Source organism: Monodon monoceros, unplaced genomic scaffold, assembly GCF_005190385.1.
Source record: "Monodon monoceros isolate NGI ecotype Baffin Bay Population unplaced genomic scaffold, NGI_Narwhal_1 Super_Scaffold_13, whole genome shotgun sequence".
Taxonomy (NCBI): domain Eukaryota; kingdom Metazoa; phylum Chordata; class Mammalia; order Artiodactyla; family Monodontidae; genus Monodon; species Monodon monoceros.
Genome location: NW_021703769.1, coordinates 82,962,140 through 82,974,455, shown reverse-complemented (window position 1 = coordinate 82,974,455; position 12,316 = coordinate 82,962,140). Strand labels below are relative to the sequence as shown.

Genomic DNA, 12,316 nt, shown 5'->3' with positions numbered 1-12,316 from the left:
CAACACAGTTTTGCATGCTTAACACGCCAACAGTACAGCTGTCAGTAAGGTACCTGGTGACCTCCGTGTTGCTCAATCCAACGATCTGCACCTTTTTTGACCTACAGTAGCCTCACGTTGGCCTCCACGGCACCACACTCTTTTGTTGTCTTGCACATCTCTGGCCTCCCCTTGGTCTCATTTGTTCCTCCATTACTTTGCCTCTACAGTTGGAGTTCTTCCAGTTTCCATATTAAGCCCTCAACTCTTCTCATTGTATATATATTTACTACCGGGTCATCTATCAGTTTTCACAGCTTAAATATCACCTATTAACAGCTTAATGTAAGTTTACTCTGCCGAGCTCCAGATCCATATCATCTGACATCCCATGTGCCACCTCCGTTTGGATGTCTCAAACTCAACAGTCTAAAGAGAACTCTTACTCTTCCCTCCATAACTTGTTTCTCTCTCGGTGGTCACCACTTTGGTAAATGGCGTCTCCATCTACCCAACTGCTCATATCAGAAACCTGGGAGTCATTCTGGACACACCCCCCACTCTTTCTCATCTTCAACATCTAGTTCATTTACAAATATCGATGATTCTACCTCCAGAATACGTTTGGGATTCATCAACTTCTCTCTACCTGCTTCCCCATAACTCTAGTCCAAGCTACCATCAATTTTCACCTAGACTCCTACAATAAATTAATCTATTACTGACTTTTCAAAGTACTTTTTACCCAGTAGCCACAGTGGTCTTTTAACCCCTTCAGTGGCCTCTCATTAGCCTAAAGCCCAAAATACCTAACAACCCCCGACCGTCTCACCAGCTTCACCTCCCACAATCTCCCCCACCCTCCAGCCACATCGCCTTTCGGTGCCTTGCATTTATTTCATTCTCTCTCCTCTCTGGGTCTTTGCACAATGCTGTTCCCTCTGCCCAGAAAGCTCTTCCTGCCCCACTTACTGTCTACTACTCTTCACCTGCTTAGTTTTGTCAACTTTGAGATTGGCTTAAATTTCATCTCCTCACAGAGAATTTCCCTAACCTCCCTGCTGAGTTAGCACCTGTACTTTTCTTTCATAGAACATATCACAATTTGTAAGTCTCTGTTTTTCGAGTGGTTGTTTCTTTGTCTTTATTTGCCACTGTAGACCCTTAGCGCCATGAGAACAAGATCTATTTGTTTTGTCAGCTGCTATATACTTGATCAATACCTGATCAAGTACCTACCATAGTAGCACTCAACAAATACCTGCTGACAAATAAATAAATGAATAAGCACAACAAAGAAAATTCTTTCACCTTCAAATCACTGGCTAATCAATACCCAAAAGACCCATCTCTTGAGTTTTACTTTAGGTAGAGGGACAGTTTCAAAGCCACACACCGTGACTCTGGGGAAATCACTTCACGACTGGGTTCACGCTGCTCGCGTCCGTCGGCTGCAGGGAGTTTCTCTGGCTGCGTGACTCCAGCACCTCACTCTCCTGCAGCTCCTTTTGATTTTAACATATTCCCAGGGGAGATTTTTGAGGGTCGGGGGCTCATACCCAATGCTTAAGGATGTGGAAGGGCCACACAAGAAAGCACGCCAGTGTCGTGGCAGCCTTTCTGGAGAAGCTGCCGTCCCGCAGTGCTTACTAAGAAATGAAACAGACATACCTATAATCCAGAAACTCCATTCCCTGGAGATGACCCCCCAGAGAACTCTGCACAGGCCCTCGAGAGGGTCGTCATGCCATTGTCTGTAGTACGAAGGAGCTGGATGCAACCTGAGAGCCCATGATTATGAGAATGGATAATGGGATATATGCAAGTGACGGGAAACTATGTCTCAAGAAAAAGCAAGGAGCTGGATTTACATGCAGCACCATGGGTAGAGCTAAATCTTAGCTATAGAATGTTCTTAGTTAAAAACAAAGCTTCAACTTTGATACAGTCAAATTCATCTACCTTTCCCCCTATGGTTTGCATCTTTGAAGCCTTATTTATGAAATCTTTCTTTTGGCTGTATAACTTTACCTCTGACTTGTAGGTTTTTAATGCATTTGGAATAAGGATCCAACCTGACTTTTCCTTCCCTGCAGTGTCCACCCTGGCCATACTTTGGCCAATTATGTTTTGTGTCTTTCAAACATTTTACGCCAGTTCTGATCTCCCCCTGTGTTTAGCACTGAGCCTCTGGAGGTTCCTTGGCCAGAAGTCTCCCGAGGGAGGGCAGGGTGCTGCCAGCCAGGCCCCAGGTGGGCAACACCAGGCTCGGGAGAACAGGGCTGCTAGGCCTCCTTCCGACACCGCGCTTCTACATGAAACTGAAAACTATGAATTTTTTTTTTTTTTTATGAAACTGGCTATTAGCAGCTAACCATTCAACTTTATGTTCTCTTTAAATTGAAAGTCCTCAAAAATGTCTTTTAAGTTCAAATAGTTTTCTAGTTTTAGACTGATGGAAAAAGTTGGGCATTGTTTTGTTTCCCCCAAACTACATAAACATTTCCCTCAATGACTGCATCACTGAGAATATGCTCAGAGGAAGCCTCACTCAACAGGCAGCTACTCTTCAATAAAAGAAGAGAATCCAGACTGCCTTGTTCATCCTGAGATAAGTGTTATTAAAAATCAGATTCGTGGCGGGAGGAGAAAAACATCCAAAGAAAACAGCACAGAGAGGTCGGGGGACTCAAGGGGACAGAATCCGCGGCGCACAACCAGCAGATGGAGACAGCAGAAGCTTCGCGAGGCGCCTGAACATCCCTGTTTAGTTGGGGCTCAGGCCCATCTGCCCGTCTGTGGATGACGGCAAACACACCCAAAGTCAGGCACTCAGACGACACACCTGCCACCACTCCAGCCGGCCTTGGAAGAGTAGGGAGGCTGGCAGGTCACACTGTCGTTGCCAGAGCAGCGCACTCCTCACTCAAGCCCCCACCTGCACTAGTGGGCAGCCATGCCGTCTGCACGCCACTCCCACCTGCCCTCCCCCCACCCCGCCCCCCACCCCCGCAAAGAAAACCAATTCCAACCCTGGAGTCTTGGATGCACCCGGAAGCCGAGACTCACAGAGGAGCTTGCTCTTCTAATTTGCATCCACCCTTAAACAGGCGTTTAATGAGCACCTGCTGTATGCCAGACCACACAGACATTGAAGCGCAATTTGTGACAAGCCCAGTGCTAATGCAGAGATGTCCCTGCAGAGAGAACCTCAAGCCTCGGTGGCCTTTAGAAACCCTCTAACCTTGTCTCCTCGGAAGAGGGCACCGAGAGCCAAGGAGGCCCTGCCTTCCAGCATCGGGAGAAGGTCAGCCTCTGCGGGCCGGGGTAGGCCACCCAGGAAGGCGTCCACTGGCACAGAAAGAAGCTCGCACTTCCCCTCCTCAAGGCACCCAAGTCCCTCAGACGGTGCCCCCATGACAGCCAGCCTGGGCTGACGGTCCAGGTCCCGGGGCAGAAGGCCACCGGGCCCCTATGGGAGGCGCAGGGCGTGGCCAACAGACTGAGTTCCTCTAAAGGGTCCAGGCCACCGGGTCCAAATCGGTGGTTCCCACCCAAGGGCGAGCTTGCCCCCAGGACACTCAGCAAGGCCCAGAGGCAGCTGTGGTTGTTACGACTGGTAGGGGTGCCGCATGCATCTAGCGGGCCGGGCCTGGGACGCGGCTAAACGTCCTACAAGGCACAGGGCGGTCCCCCCTACAGCGAGGAACTGCTGGCCCAAAGTGTCGACGGGACTGAGGCTGAGAATCCAGTTTACAAGCTCTCGTCCATCCTGGGAACACAAATAAACCCTGCCCTCTCGCCCTTCCCCAGCCGCTGACAAAAACCACATGGCCCGCCCTCCCTCCCCAGAGGGAGAAGTGATTACTGTCTTTATCTCGGGCACCAGAGCCCGCCAGCACGGGCCCCACAAGCCAGCCCTCTGGGAACACGCGGCTGGCTCCGCAGCCCCGCCCCCGCCCGCCGCTGGCCCCGGGGCTCACTCGGGATATTCTGATCCTCTGGAGACCACTGAGAAGCTGGCAGCTGGGAAAGGCGATATTTATGGAAAACAAACGCCGAAAGTGCCTGAGCGCATTACCACGGGCGCAAAACCACGGTCCAAACGGTTCAGGGGAACCGGGTGGATTCTTCCTTCAGTGCCCTCGGGAAGTGCCTGGTACAGCCGCTTCTGCCACCTGCCCTGCTGGGGCCTATCCCAGTTCACCCAAGGGCGCCTGCGGTGGGCTCCCATCCCCGAGAGCCTAGAGGACACTCGCAGTGGGCTTTTAACGTGAAATCAGCGAGCCCCAGCTCACCGACACGGGGTGGGTCTTCTGCCGTGGGAACGATCCGGGGAACGATGAAGATCACTGTGACCGTTCAGTAAGCTGAAGCCTGGGGCAGCCGGCATTTGTTCACGTGCACGCACACGCACACGTGCCCACACAGGCGGTCCCTTCCTTTTGCACACTTTGCCAGGGGAACGGGGACAACGTCACCCGTTCTCGGGGAAGGAAGAAGGGAATCAGGGTGCCTGGAGCCTGCTCCACGCTGGGTCCCCATCTTCCTCAACAGTAAACCCCCCACCCCGTGGACACCGCCGAGCTCACCGCAGCCGATGCCACCTCACAGCGACACTCAGGCCGCTCGGGGCGCCAGCAGCATCTGGGGCTCATCACAGGCATGCCACCCAGGAGGTAGGGAGCCCCCTTGCCTGGAGACAAGACCACAGGTGTCAGGAACGTGGGCAGGAGCCGCCGGGGGGGGGGGCGGTGGGAAAGCGGCCAGAGGGGCTGGAGATTCCTTCTCATCATCAACGTAAGGCGGCTGGCACCCACCCGACACCAACACCCTTCACTCCTCCTTCAAGTCTCTCTGTGGTTCCCACCAGCGTGAGGAGGCAGGGGGTCTGGGACCTTGGGGGTGCGCTAGGAGGTGAGGGGGCATCTGCAGATCGGGAGGGGCCACATCGGATTCTTTACACAGGGGAACAATGCAGAGCGTGAGTGTGTGTTCACGCGCGTGAGTGGGAGAGCATGCGTGTGCATCCTTGTATCATCAGGATCCTCAGACAGACCCTAATGCAAAGGTCCCGGGCTCTGGTGAAGCTCCGCCAGCAACCTGTGGAGCAGGGCTGGAGGGGGCGGGCCCGACTGCACGGTCCCCAGTGCCGGGCTCTGCGTCTCGGTAGCTAGCGAAGGGGACAGCACGGCCAGGAGGCACAGAGCACCCAGGCCACACCCAAGTCAGAGGCCAGCCAGGAAGGCCAACTCCCTGGGGCCCGGGAAGCCTGCCCCAGGCAGGTAACACAACCCACTTCCAGCCCAGAGAAGTGTGTCAGTGAGACCCGCCCGCTTCAATAGACTCTTTCTCTGAAAGGTTTCGCAAAGCCACCACCAAGTTGAATATGTTGTGGGCCTTCTCCTGCCTGGACGAACGTAAAAGGAACAGGTCTAATAGGGGTCTGTGAACAGGAGAACAAAGCCTGATAGCGTCTAGCCTCGTGGTCACCCTGCTCCCCCCACCCCCCGGGCAGAGCGATCACCCACGTGACACAGAGCAGGCCTTCCAGGGCCCACCCGGGACCCGAGGCACAGCGACCCGCAGGACAGGCAGGGCTGGCCCGGCCCACGTGCTCTTTGCTCTCCATTCAGCAGAGAAAACACTGGGCAGGACAGTGACCACGAGCTGAACACCCGCCCTCTCCACCCACGTGACGCAGCCCCTTACAGGCCTCCGAGAGTGTGGAGGGGAAGGGACCAGGCCTCCGGAGAACAGCGAGGCGGCGGCACGACGAAATCCAAACCCCTGCCACCGGGCCTGTGGGCGGGGCGTTCAGGCGCTTGTCCAAGGAGAGTTAAAAACAATAACACAACATTGTAAATCAACTACCTTCAATAAGATTAATTTTTTTCAAATAGTTAAAAAAAACCCAAACAAACACCCCAGTAACATCAGCTACTCATTGGTCAGTTTTTCCTTATCCCCCATGCCTGCAACTCTGCACAACATCGGTGATAGAACACTCCACCCCCCCATCAGAGGGACCCCAAACCCGCCCTTGGTCCACCCCTGCCTGTGAGCGCACAGGAAAACCGCGTGCAGGAGGCGGTCAGGACGCACGGCCGAGCAGAGAGCTCTGCACACACCACTGCACCGGCCCTCGGGTCACTGGATCCTTCAGATCACGAGACTGAGGCCAGAAGGGCCGCCGAGAGCCCACCGCCAACCGCAGTGGCCCCGTCAGGCCCCGGCCTGCCACACCCTCATCTTCACACCCTAAAGGCACGAGGTGGGTTTCGCACCAGAGGAGAACCGGAGAACATGAGCATTCGCGACACCTGGGGACACACACAAAACGTCAGAGCTCAAGCCCCTCGACCCCGCAGCACCATGAAACCGAGTGACAAGTCTCCTGAGGCCACTGAACGCCCTCTGCTCTGAGCCACACGTAAGACCAATGCACTTGCTCATGTAAAACCACCAAAGCCAAACATGACCTGAGATACACTTAAGAGTCTGTGGGCATTTGAAAAAAACCCATGTTTTATGGCGCTTCCCTATTAAGATAATGAGCTTCTTTCCGCCAAGTGAATAAAAGCCAGACGCAGAGTAGCGTCCCGCAGGGCCTGGAGCGCCCCGGCCCCAGGCAGGGACTCAGCGCTGCTCCCAGCACGACCTCCACTGCCCCGGCGCGCCCCCAACGCACTGCACCTCCAGAGACCCGCTTCCTCCACCGCCTTCGCGTCCGCTTGCCCCGAGATTGCCCCGGCGCCTCGGGCACTGAGGGGCTTTCTGCACCGCGTGTGCCGCCTGCACGGGACAAGGTCCTCTCTGCGGCCAATGACACGCATGCCAGACCCCTGGACAGCCACCTTCAACTGAAAGCAGAAATCACCCCACGGCACTGCAAGACGCCGTGAGGAGCGCGGAATGACCACCAGCAGGCGCCCTGCAGTGTAAACAAACCGCACCGCCAAGACAGCCCCGCAGAGCGGGGAGAAGAGTCAGTCCTCAAGCGCCACCGCGGCAGAGGCCCACTGTCTTCCTCAACAAACACACCTTCCCAGTGCTTCCCGGAGCAGCGGCCGCCCCGCGCCTTCTCGTTGCCCCTCCTCACCTGCCGTCACGGTGTCCACGTCTCTGGCTGCCAGCTCCTCCATCTCTGACCTCTTTCTCAGCTCAAACCTCCGGGACAAGCCTTCTCGGGGTTTCCATAACTCCTGGATCAGGAGGGGCTTCTCGTTGTCGCCGAACACCCGGAAGCCCTCGGCCTGCCACTGCCGCCCGGAGTCGCCGGCCTGGCCCACCACGTCGCACAGCACGTACTGGCCGGCACGCTCGGGGCTCAGGGCGTAGCGCTCCAGGGCCTCCTTCACCAGCTCCCGGGCGCTGGACGTGCCGGTGGCCAGGACGCTCTTGTAGTGGGTGCCCGTGCACACGCTGTCCCCGAACACCTTCAGGACCCCAGGGGCCGAGAGCTGGGTGGAGAGCTCGGCCGGGTCGTCGCTGGTGCCCAGGCTGGAGCAGGTGGTGTCCAGGTCACGGTACTTGTAGCTCAGCGTCCGGGACAGCACGCTGGACAGCAGCTGGCCCTGCCGCTTCAGCTTGCTCTTGGCAGGTGGGGACATGATAAAGTGGGTCCCATAGAACATGGTGGGCCCGTCTTCACGGACGAGCACTGAGGGCTCTGGCCAACGGCAGGGAAAAGGCCGCGTCCTGGGAGAAAACGAAAGGCGGGTTACCATCGACCAGCAGAGCAACAGGAGCCCACGAGGCTCGGGGGAACATCAGCAGACTGCACCAGCCGTCTAGGGCCCGGCGCCCCAGCAGAAGCCGTGGACACAGCACCTCAGCCGGGTCCAACAGTGAGGATACAGACGAAGCCGGCGGGACCGCAGGGGACAAAGCAGGTTTGAAGGGGCTGAAATGCCCTTCAAGGCAAGCCATTACTAGGAAGCACGGTGAGGTCACCCAAAGCCAAGACACGAGAAGCCTGGGCACCACGCGCTCCGCGACCAGGGTGGGGCTGGGTGGTGCTCTCAGGGTAGAGTCCCGGTGGGGTTGCCCGGCCTCATCTGAGTCAGCCCCCATCTATCCCATCGCACCCAAAGTTATAAACAACTCTGAGCGCACAAGGCCATGTCTTCCTAAACTCCACCTCCCCCGCACCACAGCCTATGCTACAGAAAATTCATCACAAACAGCAATGGAACTAGGCAATCAGGCCAGGTGGCAGCCACACGAGCAGGGCAGTAAGCGACCGGGCATTCAAAACACCCCCCCCCCCCAGGATGCTGCTCCCGGATGACTGGTCCTGGCTCGGAGGAGCCACTTCCCTGAGACGGCGGCACTAGAACGGACACATGACCACAATGCACACAAAAGGGCCCTTCCAGAAGCAGTGGAGGCACGGCTGGAATGCATGTGTCCACCCACGACGTCCAGCCTGGCTTTCGGGCACTGGCCAGGCCGGAGAGGCAGTCTTGCCGGGTAAATTAGAAAACAGCTCTGGGGCAACAAGGTGTGTCATAAAGTTATGACTCTCGTGTGCTTAATGCCCCAAAGGCATAGGGTTCCAGACAGAGAGTTCATCAGACCCCCACACACACCCAAAGCTCCGGGGGAGCAGGCGGGCAGAGTCAAAGGAAGATGTCCTGCTTCACCACGAGTTGGTGGAGGCTGAACACCGCCCATCTCCTGACTCTGTGCCCCACTTCCAGGCAGACACACCAAAGAAGAAAGGGCCATTTTCTAGAAGGCTCTGGAAACAGTGGCCCAGGACCTGGTGAGAGCAGCTCTGGGCACCTGCCATGGATGAATGTCAGCGCTGAACTCCGCTACGGTCCTCATTTCAGCTCTGACCCACTCGTGGTCACAGGCATTGGGAGAGGCTTTCGGGAAGGGGAGGGGACTGCCCAGGGCGGGAAAAATGCCTAGGGAGCCCCCCAAAGGAGCGACCCGACCCCGAGGGACCCAACAGGGCAAGTGGCCCAGCCTCGACACTGACACTGAACTGGGCTCTTCCCAGCTGGCCCTGGGCCTCGGTCACATCTGCGATGTCATCACTCCCACCAGGGCTGTCGTGAACGAAGGCTGAGCAGCAGACCCGCCCTTCAGTTCCTCTAGAACCAGCCACCTGACCTCCTCGGCGAACCCTGCACCCTTCAAGGTGCTCTGACGACTTCACGCACCGAAGACTGGGTTCCCAACGTGAAGGTCTGCCCCATGGGTGGGGTGGGGGGGCGGCACTCCTCCTGTGCCAACAGCGTGCTTCTCACCGTTTACCACGCAGGGCCTTTTCCTGTGGACCAGCCTTCCGAAGCCTGAGCCTGCTGAGAACAACCAAGTGTCCCAGGCAGAGGAGCATACGAGGGCCTCCGGGCTGGGGAGTAGAGCTACAAAGCAGTATCTAGCCCGAGGCTGCTTCCCCTCCCCCGAGGAAAGTGCCCAGGCCTCCCTGTCAGATGCTGCGGAGCCCAGAGCAGGTTGCGGCTCCCCCCTTGGCCCCATCCAAGGCCCCGGCCAAACTTAAAGCAGAAGCGTTTCCAGTAGCCCTCACGTGACAAGCACACGGCTTTGGTTCGCACAAGGCATCAGCGGCTTCAAACCACGGCGCCTTCTGAACGTCACACAGCCCGCCTCAGAAATTCCCAGCACGTGCCTCTGGCCACCACACGTTCCCGGCGGACCTGACCCCTCCACAGACACCTGGCTCACGTCGGGCACGGCCCCGGCGGTCCCGACCCAAACCCCCAGGGGCCCCCAGGGCAGCCCCTGCCACCAGGCAGCGTCTGGCTGGGAAACCCCTGCCTTTGGAGGTAATGCCGAGGGTAAATTTAAATACAATGTGGAAAACGGCGGAAACAGTAGAAAACCAGGTCTCAGCAGAAGCCCAACTCCCAGAAAAGTCACGAAGTAAACACGGGGATTCAAAAGGCCCTCAGATACAACGGAGAAGTAAAATGCTATTTTGCACCCAGGGGTGAACCTTACAGGCTCTGTAAGGTCTGAAGCTTATACAATTCTGCTTTAATTAAAAAAGAAATAGAAAATTACAACTACGCAGCTGCTAGGTCCCCTCCCAGGGCCTTGGAAGAGAGCCCACTCCCTCCTTTTCTAGGGCAAAGTTAGCAGCATCACGAAAATGGGGTAGAAAATGTAGGACAGACGGTGACTCTCTCCCTTCCAGTAACTGCTTCAGAAGCCCAAAGAAGTCCCAGTAAACACAGACCCTGATCTACTCGATCCGTTTTATCAGGAGGCTCTCTTCTCCTCACGGTCACTCCCCCTGTGTCCATCTTCAGAGAGGAACCACAGAGTGTGGCCATTGCTCATGTGTGCCCTTCCTCCACAATCACAAAACACAGAGCACGGCCTCTCCGTCAAAACGGGCCAGACGCGTTTGTGCAAAGGGCAAGAGGAGTGCAGGAGTTTCCTACAGAGCCGAGCACACCAGGGGTCACCAGATCTGTTTTTTTCGGAAGCATGACCTGCCTTTTCCTTTTCTGCTCAGTTCCCTCCTCTTTCACACAAATACTCAGAGAAACAGGGGCCCAAGGCTGTAGGTCGCTTGCTGTTGCTTCTCCTGGAGAATGTTTTTCTCTTGTTCTCAAGGAAGAGTCCGATTTCTGATGAAAACAAGCCCATGTCACAGCAGCGAGCGAGGTCACTGTGGGGCTGACCAAATGGGTGGAGGGACACGGCCATTCCAACACTGCAATGTGGGATCCATTAGAATTTCCACCGGGGCACGAAGGGAAGAGGGTAGCTTCACAGGCTCTGCTTTATCCCCACCAGCCATAAATCCTATCTTGACAACTCCAGTCAGAGTAACGCTTTTAAATACAAAAATAATTTAACCAGATTTAAATCTGACATGCTAGCCCCTTGAGAGGGGGCGGAATTTTTCTGCCAGCGGGATTAATGGCTGGCTCCTCTCTGGAATGAAGGAGAGGTGGCCTGTGCTAACGGGAGACACCTGTAACTAACCAGAGACACCTGTAATCACTGGTGGGCGGGGACTCAGAAAATTCTTTTCAGCAATTCAGATTAATCAAACACTTGACCAGGTGCTGGGAGCCCGAGTGTCTGGGTCTGCAGCCCCTCCCCAGCCCCAGCGACTGGCTCCCTAATGGGAAACAATCCAGTTTCTTCTGCAGGGGTCCCCAGGAGCCCCAGCTCTGCATGTTTCCTTAGATGCACTACTTGTCGAGCGGCTGGAAGTGGTACAGAAATAGCTGGGAGACAAGGCTTTCAGCTGGCACACGAGTGAGGAACGCGCTGCTGTGTGAACAGGAAAACCGGGGCAGGCTGTGGGCCGGGGGATGTCCCCCCAACCCTGGAGGGAAGGTACAGACTCCGGCGCCTTGTGCCCACCTGCAGACCTCTCTCCAAGGGGGCCAGAGAGACTGAGGCCCGGGGGACCCCGCCGTTGAGGTGCCAGGCTCCAGGGGTTGCAGGGGGGGTGGCCGCAGCTGACCCCCTGGAACCCGCAGGCTGGGCCGCCCTCGCCCATGTAGCCAGCCTGTGGGACCCGCCCCCCGAGGCCGCGCCCGGGTCCCCCCCCACCACCAGGAGAGCCGCTTGTTTCCATGGCAACCGGACAAGCGGAGCCTGGGTGGCCGGAGAAATGCCCCGTGCGGGCCCAGCTGCCCCAGCGCGCGCCCGCGGCCTCCCCGCCCAGCCAGCCTCTGCGCCCCGGAGCCCCGTACGCCACGGAGCGACCCCCGCCTCCGCCGCCGCTCCTCTCGCACCCCGCACTCACCTCCAACACAGCCCGCCGCCGCCGCCGCCGCGTTCCCGCGCGGCTCCCACACCCGCCGTCAGCTGGAGCCCTTGCTCCGGACCCGCGCATGGCGCGGCGCCTCCTGCCGGCAGCCCAACAGACCAGGCGGGCCCTCGGGGGGGCGGGGCCTATGTGGTTGGTGCCTCGTGCTGGGCGGAGCCGGCGGCTGGAAGAGGAGAGCTCGGGCTCCTCCTGCGGCCACCCAATAAATGGAGCGGGGCCTTGGGGAGGGGCGGGGCCTCCGAGGGACTAGCTACAGGCCCCATGGACTTGGATGAGACCTCGAGGGGGCGGAGCCTCCGGGGATGGGCGGGGCGATACGAAAAGGGCTGGGCCCTGGCTCCTCCTGCGGCCACCCAACGGACGTACACAAGGCTTGGGAGGGGCGGGGCCTAGAGGGGGCGGAGCTGATGAGGGGTAGGGCTGAGCGCCTGCACCACCAGCAGACCAATTAATGGGTGTGAGCGTGGCCTTGAAGGCAGGGAAGGGCGGGGTTGGCTGCGGAGAGGCGGGGCTGTGCGGCGCACCGCTAAGCTTCAGCTCAAGGGGCGGGGCCTATGCAGGGGG

At 57.6% G+C, this 12,316-nt stretch overlaps 1 protein-coding gene across 1 annotated transcript in view; it reads right to left on the bottom strand.

Annotated features, from left to right (window-relative positions):
- RADIL (Rap associating with DIL domain) overlaps nucleotides 1-11,790 on the bottom strand; it is a 39,621-nt gene extending 27,831 nt beyond the window's left edge. The window contains exons 1-2 of the mRNA XM_029220871.1: nucleotides 11,729-11,790; nucleotides 7,082-7,680 (exon numbers count right to left, since the gene is read on the bottom strand). Of these exons, the coding sequence (XP_029076704.1) occupies nucleotides 7,082-7,616 (535 nt within the window). The 5' untranslated portion in view covers nucleotides 7,617-7,680; nucleotides 11,729-11,790. The remainder of the gene's footprint in view (nucleotides 1-7,081; nucleotides 7,681-11,728) is intronic.
- Between the last annotated feature and the right edge of the window lie 526 nt (nucleotides 11,791-12,316).